The following is a 14552-nucleotide window of genomic DNA, read 5'->3' on the forward strand; positions in this document are numbered from 1 at the left end:
CCACTTAAGAACCATTTATTTTCCTGTGTGCAGTGTGTGGCGGTGTCTGTATTTGCAGAGAACTTGCCCTTTGCCTGTATATTCTCATTAAGCATGTTGGGGGTTGCTCTTGTGGGTGCACGCGTGAACAGAAGGGGGCTGAGCACACAACCCGGGGGGCTACAATAGGGAGATTGTATTGAAAGGTGAACTGAAATCAACAAACATACTGATACAGGTGTTGTCATTTGCCATGTGTTGACAGTATTATAGCTCATCTATATATGACAGAGAAGGGGGTATATTTTAAAATGTGTAATATCATCCGACAGCTGAGTAAATGCCTGGAGAGTAAAGTGCTACTCTGCAGACTTTTAGTCAAATAAAAGCAGTCTGCTTTTCAGACCTGATAAACATATCAAGTGTGCACTAACCATCAAATACCATCATTTTAAGCCATGTCCATGCAATGTCCAAGATGATATGCTGTTCAAGATTTTCATGACCTCTGGTCTAATTCATTATATTATTACTGTTCCAATATCTGTCCACACAGATAGAGATCTTTGATTTCTTTGATAGAGACAGTTGATAGAGACTGGCTGGTGAGCCTCAGGTCGGTGTACAGGGGCCGGCCTTTCACATGGGCCTTAGTGGGGGGTGTGAAGGGGTGCATTGAGAAAACCTGTTTGCTCAGGTAGGACTCCCTCTGAGGTTGAGGGGGCTGGTGGCCTTGGGGGAACTCATATTGATGCTCTTGCTCAACCTGGAAATGGAGAGAAAAAACAGAAGGGAAGTTTCCATCAGTGATCTTTCTTCCTCTGCTTTTGAAAAAGCAATTTTGTATATTAGTCTGAGCATTTACAGACTTTTCAAACTTCACACCTCTCAGACAGTATTATAGCTCATCTATATATGACAGATAAGGGGGTATATTTTAAAATGTGTAATATCATCCGACAGCTGATTATTAGTAAATGCCTGGAGAGTAAAGTGCTACTCTGCAGACTTTTAGTCAAATAAAAGCAGTCTGCTTTTCAGACCTGATAAACATATCAAGTGTGCACTAACCATCAAATACCATCATTTTAAGCCAAAGGTCTTGAAAATCAGAGTCTGCAATGTCCAAGATGATATGCTGTTAAAGATTTTCATGACCTCTGGTCTAATTCATTATATTATTACTGTTCCAATATCTGTCCACACAGATAGAGATCTTATTTCTATACAGCCATACTTCCATAAAGCAGTAACATCAGTGTTCTGTCATACTGTAGACAGAGCAAAAAATAATTGAGTTAAACTCCTCGGTGCTAACAAGCTAGGACAAGGATAGTGTTATAAACCAAACTGCTGATAAAAATAATCAGATTTAATGTAGTAAAAAAGTGCTACTTGCTATCATCTTACAGAAAAAGTTCTTCATCCTGTTTGTCTTATTTAGAGAGGATGGTACCTGTTGAAAAACAGGCTTCACATCTCCATTCACACATCTCTTTGAAAATTACCAAACACGAAAACAGCAAGACAATTAGGAAAAAAACAGATAAACGCCTCTGCTTTTAATCCTGTTTATTTTTTATTTTTTAATCTGCTATGGATATTTTATCCCTGTAACACGGTGTTGAAGTTCATCAAACTCATTATCATAGTCATTCAATATTCCTTTTTACCAAGTTATTTAGTTCTATTTTTATTTCCTTTGGAAATGGTTTACTATCTTTATCTATACAAGGCTCCATTCATTTTGTTTTATTAAAACCAGTGGCGGGCCGTGTATTTTATACCTGGGCCTTCAGTGCTGTCCTACTAGTTGAACCTCCTCCTAATAACCTCATTATGACGCGCCAGCTACGGGTTATTATTTGTTTCGTGTAAAAAACGCATATTCACATAACACTGCAACATTTGACAAGTGAAATAAAATATTACATGAAGCACCGATGAGGGCTACAAATACACTAACTGCAGAGTGCATGAATACGCGCATGACGGGATGCTGCGTCATTAACGGACAATGCATATAGTCAAAATCAATGTAATTAACACAATGACAAGAACAAACTCACAAGAACCAGTCACATATATTTATATGACAACAAAGCATGACAAATCAATCCAGCAAGGCGCTAAAACAAGTATTCCACCACACACTGAAGAGCACGAGCCGTTCAAATATTATTCACATCAGCGGGAACAATATTGACCACATCATAAAAACGACACCATAGACAAATGAACACAGTAGTACTACAGATGTAAAAAAACAAAAGCACTTCACTTACTGCTGTCCGCTATAAGACAAAGTCCATCATCCTTTCTTTGATTACAAAGAGTTCAATGATGCAGTTGTACTGTACATCGGTGTGGTTCAGTTCCAGTAAGAAGTCCTCCTGCTCAGTTGCAAATAAAACGCATTCCCAGCCATACAATTTGCAATGCTTCTCAAAATTCAATAATGAATTCAAAAGTAGTGTATTGCTCACTTTTATTTTAAAAGTACTGCTATATGAACAAAAGTGCAATAACATTTGGTTTGCAAACACTTTAAACAAATAAGGTGCTTTTTAAAACGTCTTCTCACTCTGACGGCCCGCGGGCTGACCGTCAGAGTGATAATGGCATATTTGTGTTATGCACACAACTGCCCTGTAACGATGAGTATTAATGTGATATCTCATTAGAAAGCTACGGTTCTTGTAATTCGATTTATGCAAACCATTTCAAGATACAATAACAGCAGGTACAGTTAACGTCTCTGTCAAACAAGCACTCCAAAAATAGCCGATAAAATATCGCCGTGACTCACCGATTATGATTCATAACGTCCCCCTTGTGCATGCTAGTCCAGCAAAAACGGTCTTGCTAGGTGGCTAAGGGTCCACTCGATCGAATCCAGTAAAAGATTTAGTCCAAAACACATTAGTAAGTCCATAAAGACCCACGGGGGGCTGTTGCATCATTTCAAATTAGCCAGCAGATATGATAACTCGCGATCATATTTCGGGCATAACTTCACGTTCCGTGTCAACAGAGCGGAGATTTTCATCGCAAAATGGAGCCTGCATTCCGCCGGTTAGATTGACACCTCATTTGACCCAATAGGAGCTTCTATAACCCGGTCACAGTCTGGAACAGCCAACGAGAGTCCGCTTTGAAAGACAATGCCCGCCTCTCTTCTTTGGGTATAGCTCGAGCCAATCGCAACAGATCCAGTTCAAACTCAGGCTCCATATAGCCAATGAAATTACGAAGACAAGGATATGCAGATTTATCAGATTGAATGCTGGGAAAGTTTTCAAACCTGAACTGGAAACCATGAGTCAAGTTCCTGGGACAGAGTATGAAGACCAAAGTCTGGTTCATGAGAATTTTCAAGAATCTGTGAAAGTTGATAATAATTAAATATGATATAGTTAACCATACATTGACATAAATAAACTATAGCTCGAATTTCGGACATGTAGTTTATCGTAGTATATGCATTTTGAAGTGGTGAGGTGAACCTCCAGCACTCTTAGTGAATCATGTGTAAAATATTAATTTTCTGTCATGTTATCAAATTTTAACTTATACCAGGTGTCATGACTGTTGGCTGTCGAAGGAGAGTCTTTTCAAGCCTGTAAGTCCCAGCCATAGATAACTGCTGCCATCTGTTGGCCAAAACAAATCTAGGCGGAAATAAAATGCTTCTCTTTCACTGTGCTGAAAACGCCATAGCTCAATGCTAGTAGCACTTACAGTGATTCTGACTGATTGTGAAGAAACTTCAGAGTGTTGCCGTTCAATAAAGACTAAAACCATACATGTACTCCCAATGGTTCAATAAGAGCTGTCAGTTTACTTTGGGTACACGGTTGATAGGCGTTTTAGGCAAATTATGCAGGAGTGAGAAGAGGTTTTTAACAGCAGTATTGCCTTTACACAGTAGCAGTTAAAATATTTCTTGTAAATCTCAACTTAAACATTAATGTAATCCAATCAAATATAAAACCAAAGCTATTTGCCACTGCCAGGGCATTAACGTTTTATCTAGTTTGTTATAGAAAAATAAGTTACCCTCAGAGTCCAGAGCCATGATCATAGGCATTATTATGGTAATTATGGTTACCCAACGATGTCCAGTGATAGCAACAGTTGGTGCACATTGTAACGCCGTCGCTTATGTAGTGTAAATTGTTTGTTGCATGTTTATTTTTATTGTGAAGAGCATCAAAACGGAAGTGATTTTACTGTGAAGAGACAGGAAGTAGCATGATACGTGCTTCTTCACAACAACAATGATGATGATAAGTGAAAACCTATATGTCGGGTGCAAGAGCGCGGTCTGTTCTCTGTAACAGTTGTTATACTGCAGTTTGAGACAGTAAAGTGTTCCGTTCCGTTCAAAACCCGACGTGTCTAGGTCGTCAATTAGAAGCTCCACTTCACAACATGTAGTCCTCTCCTTTTCATACAACTCGTGTATTCTTCTTGTGATGGTGCGTCTTGATGGAGGCTCATACGTGCCGTCATTCTTTGCGATCCTAAGAACGTTCCTCAGACATCTTCCACAATACTAATCGGCCTGCAGTTCGTAGCTATCCACTTCGCTGTAGCATTTGTCGATTTTTACATAATTTATGTAATCATGATCATATTCTGGGATTTTTAATAATAACTTCACAATCAGAATTTAAAAACATACAGAAGCAATAAATAAAAAACTAAATAAAACAAACGCATTCCGTCGGTAGATATCGATGCTGCACAGTATACATACTCAATATTTATACTATATAAAGTATTATAGTATTTATACTGCTGCACACACTCAATGCAGTTTGTTAATCAGGTAAAAGGCTACAGAGAAAAAAAATCACCTCTACTCTGAATGTGATGATAACTGCCTTTATAAGTGTAAGTACAGTGATCATGTGTGCAGACACAAACTCTGTCAAAAGTCTCTACAGCAGTTAAAGCCGACTGATCAGTGGCTGCCATCCATGTCATGCCATGTCTCATTCCTTTTGAAACATGTTTCCTTGTTTCCTCTCGCCTCACATGGTTTCTCTCCTTTCCGTCTCTCCATGCATCAATGGTGGCAGGGACTAAGATGCAAGGAAAAGACTTGGGATGTACCCTATGTGTACCCTATGGACCCCTGAATAAGTGCCATAAAGGCTAGAAATGCTGTGCCATTTAAAATAGAAGCACTCAGTCAAAATGTAATAATTCTCAATTATCTATTGGTTGTACGTCCGGGGTCCGGATACAATGGCGTCTGGATCCTAGTAAAGTAATAGTAGTAGTGCTGTGCTTGTGTAAATGAGACTTCAAACAGAGCAGAATAAAATAGGTATCACTATTGTTTACATGTTCATGCTTGTTGAAAAGATGTATTGATAAAGTATTGGCTGTTGACTCGCAAAAGTTTTATTGCACTTCCTGACAAGCTTAGTTCTCCAACATTTGAGTGATCTTCACTTCACCTGGTTCACTTCACTTTGGTTTGTGTGTGTAGTTGGCTCCCTATGTTGATATACAGTATATGGCTCTCTCTGGCTCTCCCCCCCCCCCCTCCTGCTACATCTTCCTGATATTATGAATAATGGGGTCCGGGAGAGTGAGTTTTTGTCTGATTTTATACAAATAAAGTATTGGCTTGTAACCAAATTTCCCGCCATACACACTGTATGTACACAAATAACCAACAAACCTTTGTCTGCGCAACTTTCCCTAAAAATAACAATATTCCTCTACATACTAGCTTAGAAATTAGTTATAGACTAAAACTAGATGAATGAAATGACCAGTGGTAAGTCACGTTATGCTTTTTTGACAGTATGATAGTACCATCATAGCCCACACCTGTCACAATCAGGCTTTGCCTTGGGTGTTTTGTGTGTGGTTTTCTGTAGCTCCTCACTTCCTTCACCTGTCCCTAATTAGTTCATTCAGTGCACCTGCCAGTCACACTCTCCCTCATCAGCACAACTCTCCTCACCTGTTCTAGTCACTATTTAAACCACTGTCTTTCACTCACTCACTGCCAGATCATTGTTTGTTTTCTACCTACCCGGTTTGCTCGTCCTGTTCCCGGTTTTTCAGCCTGCCTGTTCTGCCTTGTCCAGCTGGATTTTCCCCCTCGATTCCCTGTGTGTTTTTGGTTTGTCATTAAACCCTTTTTCTCTTCACCTGACTGTCTGCATTTAAGTCCTCTTTATGTCCCGTGATAACACCATTTAACGTTGTTCCAACATTTGAATTATTCCATCATTGTGTATATGTTTCCCTCCTGCTCTGACTTGTCCTATATTACTATTCTGCACATGCCTCTATTATCACAGTGATAAGAGTAACATTTAGAAAAACAAATAAATGGGTGTTTTTCCATTACAAACATCCATTTATTCACCGTCGTCACAGGGGTATCACAGATTAACCTTAGTTCTCACCTCTCTCTTCCGGCAGTCAAACTAACGTATTTGCATAAGCTCATTGTGACAATGAATAAGACATGAAAACTCATTTGGAAAATATTAGGCCTGGACCCCCCCTCTGTTGCCTACATACTGTTGCTTGATTGCTATGTAGATTTTGTATATTCCTTTTTTCTGTTGCTTGTATTGTCACATACAACTTCTTTAGCTGAATTAACTTGAGTGCCAAATTTTGTTCCCCCGTTGTTCTAGGTTGACATGCAATGAGTTGATTCAAGTATTTACTTTTGTCAACTATGTTTTTCATTAATCAATATTGTAAATTGATGAGCACATGGGTATAGGTGTGCATTTGGGTATGCACGTGGCTCTGCACACAACTATGGCCATGGGCATAGTTGTGTGCACATGCTTTAAATCGATGAGCGTACACGTGTGTATTGGCGTGCACTAATGTTCTAAGATATATTCATAGCATGAGAGAGGAAAATGACCAACTGGTCATCGCCATGATGACATCCTCCACCAGCTTGATCATAGATAACAGTCATAACACATAGGGCTGCCTGATAACAGCTTCCGCCCTCCATATGGCGCCATCTGCCTGCTAAATCTTATCGACAGCCTAGTCTAAGAGCACATTGTGATAATTGCTACAATAGTAGATGGTAACCATCAACGTCCTGCTCATAGAAGCTGCCCTGAGAATCCCTTATGTCCCGCTGATGGCTATGGCAGCTATTATGGTCCTGATAACCAGCTGAGTGGCCTCAGACCCAGCCACCATTTGGCAGACACCAACAGGTAGACACCTGTTGACCTAAGCAAACACTCCCAGACTTTGCACACGAGGACCCATGTGAGTTCAAAAGTTTGAAGTACGCTTTGGACGATATACTCCCACTTGATGCTTCAGAATGCTTTAAGTTCCAGATACTGAAGTGTAGAGAAGCACTGCTCTGATTCGTACAGCAACGGCCTATTCCCATTCAGCGTACCATGAGACCACTCAATGAAATGTATGGTCAACCTCAACAGCTGGCCTTGAAGCATACTGTATGTTGGGTCCATCCATTCAGAAGGATGGACCCAACATTAAGAGTTGTGACATCAGAGCATTCAAGTCATAAGTCCGAGCACCCTTGAGCATATTGCACTAGTTGGGAGGCTAGGGCTGGACGGAGTTGCTGACATGTATCACGCCTCTTAACTAAGTTGCCACAAGACATAAGAGCCAACTCCCAGAGGTTTGTGAACCCCATCCACACTCCTATTCTAGCACTGCCTGATCTGGGTGAGATGCTTGAGAAAGATCTGCTCCAGGTATGTGGCAGCTGCAACTAGCCACACGATCAACCAAGCATAGTGAAGGTGATGTTTCCCAGTTCTTTAAAGTATCATATCATATCATGATATGAGAAATAAAGACACTCGTTTTGGCCTACTTTATATTTCTAGGTTGAGTGCACGCAATCAAGGAAAATTAGGTTAAGATTGATAAAAGTGTTAACAACTTTCCTGTCAGTGTCCTGTAGCCGACCATCCTTCTGGCAAAAGACTGAGCTGCTGCATCACACATACCTCAGTAGATTAGCCTGGACAATTGTCTACTACAGCCAGAGGGGTGTTGTCAGGAGCCACTACATCTGCACCACAGAGGAGGAATGTCTTCTTTCCCCTGCAATCAACTATGGACAGGCCAGCATAGTATATATCAGTGGTTCTCAAACTGTGGGGTGCGGCAGTATTGTAGGTGGGGCGCAGGGGGAAATGCAGAATTTTTTTATTTCAAGAACTGAATTCATACCTGCAAACTGCAAACAGCGTCTTCATTTCCCTCCGTTACAGTTTAAGTTACGTTATGTTCTGTTACCGTTCAGACTTGCTTGGTTAAGTTAATCCACTGCATGCGGAACTTTGTCGACTGTTAACGTTCGTCATTATCACGATTTAGGAGGAAAAAACGTAACGTGATGAAACATGCAGCCCCCCCCCGTGTTCCGGTTCACTTCATGCGGTCACTTATTGACGTTAAACCAGAACACCGGCGGATCTGGTTGCAGGTTGTTGTTTTTTAACTCAAAGTAGAATGAGGCGATTTCGTGGTCATAATAGTTTGAAACATGAGGCCCAGATACTGATGAGATGATGAGGTCAAAGAGCTCCAGGAAGAGGAGGCTGTCTGTAGTGCAGCTTGACGCAGGGCTGAGATGTGAGTGGAGCTGGGCCTGGATAAAGGTGGAGCTGGGCCTGGATAAAGGTGGATGTCTAAACAGACGTGAGTACAGCTTCCCACTGTCACAGTGTTTTAAATACATTGATAAGGCAGGGTATGCTAAATGCAGCCTCTGCTCCAAGGAGATAAAGTACAGCAACAAGGGCTCACATGCCCTCTCATCACACTGTAATGACCACAGCCAGTGTACTAACAGTCCCAACAGTCCCACGTGCAGTTAAATCACAGCTATTATTTAACTTTTAGAATGCTACATTTTAAAGCTCATTTAAAATAAAATGCTCCTGGTATGTGTGAGCATATGGCTCACACATACTTTCATCCACTTTGTGACTATTTGTCCATAAGACAACCTTTGCAGTGGAAAAGGCAAAGAAGGATTAGATTGCTGATTCCTCCATGTTGTCTTCATGCATTGCATTTATATAGTGTCTTTCTGGTCTAATGACCACTCAAAGTGCTTTACGCTACATGTCAACATTCACACATACAAACGCATATCGGGCGACTGTGTCTTAGTGGAGAGCAGGGTCGTCCTTCAGCGGTCTCAAAGCGATGCAGAGAAATTAGTTCATGCATTTGTTACCTCTAGACGAGATTACTGCAATTCCTTATTTTCAGGCTGCTCTAATAAGTCTCTGAAATCTCTCCAGTTGATCCAGAATGCTGCAGCTTGTGTACTAACAAGAACTAAGAAAAGACATCATATTACTCCTGTATTAGCTTCTCTGCACTGGCTCCCTGTAAAATCTAGAATAGAATTTAAAATCCTTTTACTTACCTACAAAGCCCGAATTGGTCAGGCACCATCATATATTAAAGAGCTTATAGTACCATACTGCCCTACTAGAGAGCTGCGCTCCATTAACTCAGGGTTACTTGTGGTTCCTAGAGTCTTAAAAAGTAGGATGGGAGCCAGAGCCTTCAGTTATCAAGCACCTCTTTTGTGGAACCAGCTTCCCGTTTCAGTCCGGGGGGCAGACACACTCACCACATTTAAGAGTAGGCTTAAGACTTTCCTCTTTGATAGTGCTTATAGTTAGGGCTGGCTCTGGTTTGCCTTGGACCGGCCTTAGACAAACTGGTATAGGCAAAAACTACAGGGGGACTTCCTTAGGATACACTGAGCACCTCTCTCCTCCTCTTCTTCACCTCTGTCTGTATGAATTGATGTCCCATTAATGCTCATTACTAACTTTACTTCTTCCCCGGAGTATTTGTGCTTTCTCGCCTCACAGGTTCCCATGACCGCAGTTTTATCTGGACACTGGTCCTTCAACCATCCATGGCCCTGCTGACACCTACTACGATCTTCATTATTAACATTATTAACCCTATTACCGATACCATTAATGCACAGTACTGGTTTTGTCTCTTCCCCTGAGTCCTTGTGCTTTCTCTCCTCACAGGTTTCCATGGAGCATGGTTTCATCTGGACCCTGGTCCTTCCTCCTACCATGGCCCTGCTGACTCCAACTGCTAATATTACTTTTATTATTACTCACATTACTATTTCATATTACCGATACCATTAATGCACATTATTGACCTGCTTCTTCACCAGAGTCTCTGTGCTTTCTCGCCTCACAGGATCCTGTGTATCCGGGTTATACCTGGATACACTGTCTTGCCTCCTGCCGTGGTTCTGTCATACATTGAATGTGCTGTAATTACATTGAATGTGTTGTAATTCACTATCCTGTTCTACACATGACATCTATTGCACTTCTGTCCATCCTGGGAGAGGGATCCCTCCTTTGTTGCTCTCCCTAAGGTTTCTTCCTCTTTTCTCCCCGTTAAAGGGTTTTTTGGGGGAGTTTTTCCTGTTCCGATGTGAGGGTCCTGGGACAAGAGGATGTCAAATGTGTACATATTGTAAAGCCCTCTGAGGCAAATTTGTAATTTGTGATTTTGGGCTATACAAAAATAAATTGAATTGAATTGAATGTAGTGTGAAAGTGCTTTGAGTGGTCGGAAAGACTAGAAAAATCTCTTAACTATACAAGTACAGTCCATACACTGATGGTAGAGGCTGTCATACAAGGTGTCATCTAATCTAATCTTTCACACAGACACGGATATCACAGTCTTTGGGAGCAATTTGGTGTTCAGTTTACTAGAACACTTTGAAATGTGGACTGAAGGAGCCAGGGATCAAACCACAGATGATCTTCCATTTTTGCATGGTATCAAAATGAACCAGACTTTCAGTTTTGCACTCTCTTTCCTTGCATATATACGTGCTCCCTCTATCTCATTTGGCCACACCAGCATGCTTTTTGTATCTTTCTCCCTCACTCTGACACAATCAGCATGACAAGTGCAACTTTGGAAGATAGATTGAATGAATTAGCTTCTTTTTTTTGGTACAATTTTTCTTGACTGAAAGCATTTTTTTGTTTTGACATATTATGCACATATTTCAGGACCTACATGTACTTAGGTTTTCTGCTAGAACATGTTTATATGCTTTAATGCGTGATTTATGCTTGCTGAATCTGAAAGGGTCCGTACATCCAAAGTGACGTCACACCATTAGGCACAGCCCTTTACAGGGGTTCCGCAAAGCAGGTTTTTGTCTGTTTGTGGAAATCCAACATTTTCTCACTATGCGAACGTTGATCGGCAGAGGAAATGGAGAACTTTGGAACTTTTAGAATGTTGGTCGAATGTGTATCGGGTGTGGTAAGGACCCAGGAGCAGTACGACAGACACACTGGAATCAAAGCTTTATTTGTCTCTCGACACACAACAGGTAACAGTCTTTGATAAGCACAGATGGATATCCCACATGGTGGAACGACAAGCCGTTAAGGGAGAAGGTAGACAGAATCCCGAGGAAACAGTGGCAGGATCTCGTGGTCGGGGACAGAAGACTGAGTGAATTACCGGGGCAGAGGCAAGGCGGATCAGTCCAAAAACAGGCAGGGTCGGTAACGGGAAATCAGTCGGAAGGTATTCGCTGGAAGGTCTGGCATGAATGCGGAGAACGATCTGGCAGTGAGTGTGTGTGTGACTGGGGTCGAAATAGTGGGTGCAGCAGAGTGAGCAGGTGAGAGTGATAAGCTGATGGGCTAGCGTGACATGTTGGTGACAATCCCAATATCTGCTGCCTCTGTCGAGCGGACATTTTCAGCCCTCAAACGCATTAAAACCTATTCAAGAAATACAACTGGGGAGGCTCAACTGTCTTCACTGGCGTCCATGAATCGAGAAGGACTTCTTACTGGAACTAAAACGCACGGATGTACTGAACATCCGTGAGATTAAACTCTTTATTAACAAAGAAAGGAGGATGGACTTTGTCTTTAAATAGTGAACAGCAGCTCTGGTAAGTGAACTGCTTCTGTTTTTACATCTGCAGTAGCTTTAATATGATTGTTTATATATTATTATTGGTACAACTTGTTTTATGAAGATGGATTTTTGTTTGGTTTTATATGTGATAGGAACTATTGTTACGTCCAATGTTGCGCTGGGGACACATTTAGTCTGTGCCAGTGTTGCGAACTCGGCGACTTTCTCGCTAAATCTGGTGACTTTCCAAACCCTCTTGGCGACGTTTTTTGTCAAAAGCTGCTAGCGACAAATCTAGCGACTTTTCAGGTGTTTTGACTCTGACGTGAAAGCACGTACCGTTCTGCACTGTCGTGAACGAGCAGTGGGTGCTCCCGTGAGCCACCCCAAAGCACTCATAGGCGGTTACTCTCACAGCAGCCTCGCGCTGTAGTCAGAGAAGAGAGGAGACACACTCTCTGCGTATTCATGTATCTGCACTCTGCAGTTAGTGTATTTATAGGTGTTGAGTTTCATTTTTACACGAAACAAATAATAACCGTAGCTGTAGCATAATGAGGTATTTCAGCTGCAGGACAGCAGTGAAGGCCCAGGTATAAAATGCACGGCCCGTCACTGAGCAGGTGTGTGGTAAGGCTACCATGAGAAAGGCAAGCGGTGGCCACTAGGGCTGTGATAAGTACAGCCGAGCTATGATAAAAAAAAGAGTTGCGTTATGCGGCATCAGGAAAAGGATTTAAACTCCCACTAGAAAGATAAAGCTGACCTTGGTACATGTAATACACACCATACAAAAATAATGACAGATGACAGGAAAAGAGACACACCTGTGATTTCAAAGGAAAACAGAGGAAGAGCTTAAATGGGCAAAAGCGATGTCCGCCTCACTATATAAGAACAGAAAGAAACAGTAGTTTTCCGGAGAATGACTCGGGTTATGACCGAGTGGTAAATTGAGAGCTTTGCCTTCCGACTCAGCTCCCTCTTCACCAAGACTCAATTTACCACTCGGTCTACGTTCCTACCCTCACCTATGGTCACGAACTCTGGGTCGTGACCGAAAGGACAAGGTCGCGGCTACAAGCGGCCGAAATGAGTTTCCTCCATAGGGTGGCCGGGCTCAGCCTTAGAGATAGGGTAAGGAGCTCGGTCATCAGGAGGGAGCTTGGAGTCGAGCCGCTACTCCTTCGCGTCGAAAGGAGTCAGCTGAGGTGGTTCGGGCATCTAATTAGGATGCCTCCTGGACGCCTCCCACTGGAGGTTTTCCAGGCACGTCCAACTGGGAAGAGACCCCGGGGAAGACCCAGAACACGCTGGAGAGATTACATCTCCCAGCTGGCCTGGGAAAGCCTCGGGATCCCCCAGAATGAGCTGGAACATGTTGCCGGTGAGAGGGAGGTCTGGGTCAGCCTGCTTGGCCTGCTGCCACCGCGACCCGACCCCGGATAAGCGGAGGAAAATGGATGGATGGATGGATGGACTCGGGTTATGTTCTTTGCTTGAAGAATAAACTCTATTGCATCGAATGATTCAAAGATTATCAGGACACCAATACATATTAAGTATAGAATAAGAATAGAGTTGAGGAACAGTAGTTTAGACTGTCATGTGGCCATCAAGTGGCCCGGTCTGAACTTCTTTTCCACGACAAAGTCAGGCCTGTGACGTCTGTGAATGTGGGTACACCGACGGGTATGACGGAGCCACAATGAGAATGGGCTTTTTACCCTGCTTATTGGCTGGGCGTAACACCCCCTCGTGGGGTCCAAATGCTATTTCCTGATGCCCAGAAAAGTCCCAAACACAGCAACAGAAGACAATAAATACAGGAAGGTGGCAGAGTCTCTGCAGATACAGACACCACTACAATACTAGTGATTGACAGGGATTATTTTTGTATCAGTTTTCTGTATCCCATGTCAGTTTTATTACTTGACATGACAGCTGCTTGAGAGATGTCCTGATGTAGAAACAGGCTGCATACAGACAGCTCAGGACATCAAGATCCATTAAATTAGCATATGCTCCATTTAGATTCGTGCAGAAAGGTCACATGGAATGATTTGTGTGATCAACACCTGCTGAGACGTTTTGACATTTCAACATAGGGCTTTAAAAGTCTGTCCCAAGTCAGAAGGGCTGTGTAGCGAGCAAAACAATGAAGCTAAAAATACAGCTAAAAAAAGCAATATCAATTTCATGTCTGTAAGTCAGGATATGCTGGAACTAGGACTGTGGTATACATATATCACAGTACTCTATCACAGTGCATGACATTTTATACCACATGACATATAGCATATATATAGTTTACATGCCTAGTTTCGCCCTGCTCCCCCTAAACCAGATTCATCATCAACATTTTCATCTCTACCACTCCTCTAGGAATGCACCAATACCAACATTAGATCGGAAATTGTATCGTGTAGATACAGCTGGTCAGGTATAGCTGACAATGGGGCCAATCAATTCTCTTCAAATCTATGTGTATATACAGTATATACTGGAATGTTAATTGCTGTTTAACTTTTGAGCAATTGGTTGCTGCATTTAAAAGGTTTACAATTGCATTGTCATTCCTGTTAAAGACAGGGTTTGTAATCTTCAAAATGTAGCGT

The 14552-nt window shown here is 42.0% G+C and overlaps 1 protein-coding gene across 4 annotated transcripts in view; it reads right to left on the reverse strand.

Moving 5' to 3' along the window:
• Nucleotides 1-28: 28 nt before the first annotated feature.
• Nucleotides 29-14552, reverse strand: part of minar1 (membrane integral NOTCH2 associated receptor 1) — a 41293-nt gene continuing 26769 nt past the window's right edge. For all 4 annotated transcript variants that reach the window (XM_031876982.1, XM_031876983.1, XM_031876984.1 and 1 more), the window contains exon 4: nucleotides 29-745. In XM_031876982.1, coding sequence (XP_031732842.1) covers nucleotides 509-745 — 237 coding nt within the window. In that variant the 3' untranslated portion in view covers nucleotides 29-508. The remainder of the gene's footprint in view (nucleotides 746-14552) is intronic.

This window comes from Anarrhichthys ocellatus, unplaced genomic scaffold, assembly GCF_004355925.1.
Source record: "Anarrhichthys ocellatus isolate YVR2014 unplaced genomic scaffold, GSC_Weel_1.0 scaffold121, whole genome shotgun sequence".
NCBI lineage: Eukaryota > Metazoa > Chordata > Actinopteri > Perciformes > Anarhichadidae > Anarrhichthys > Anarrhichthys ocellatus.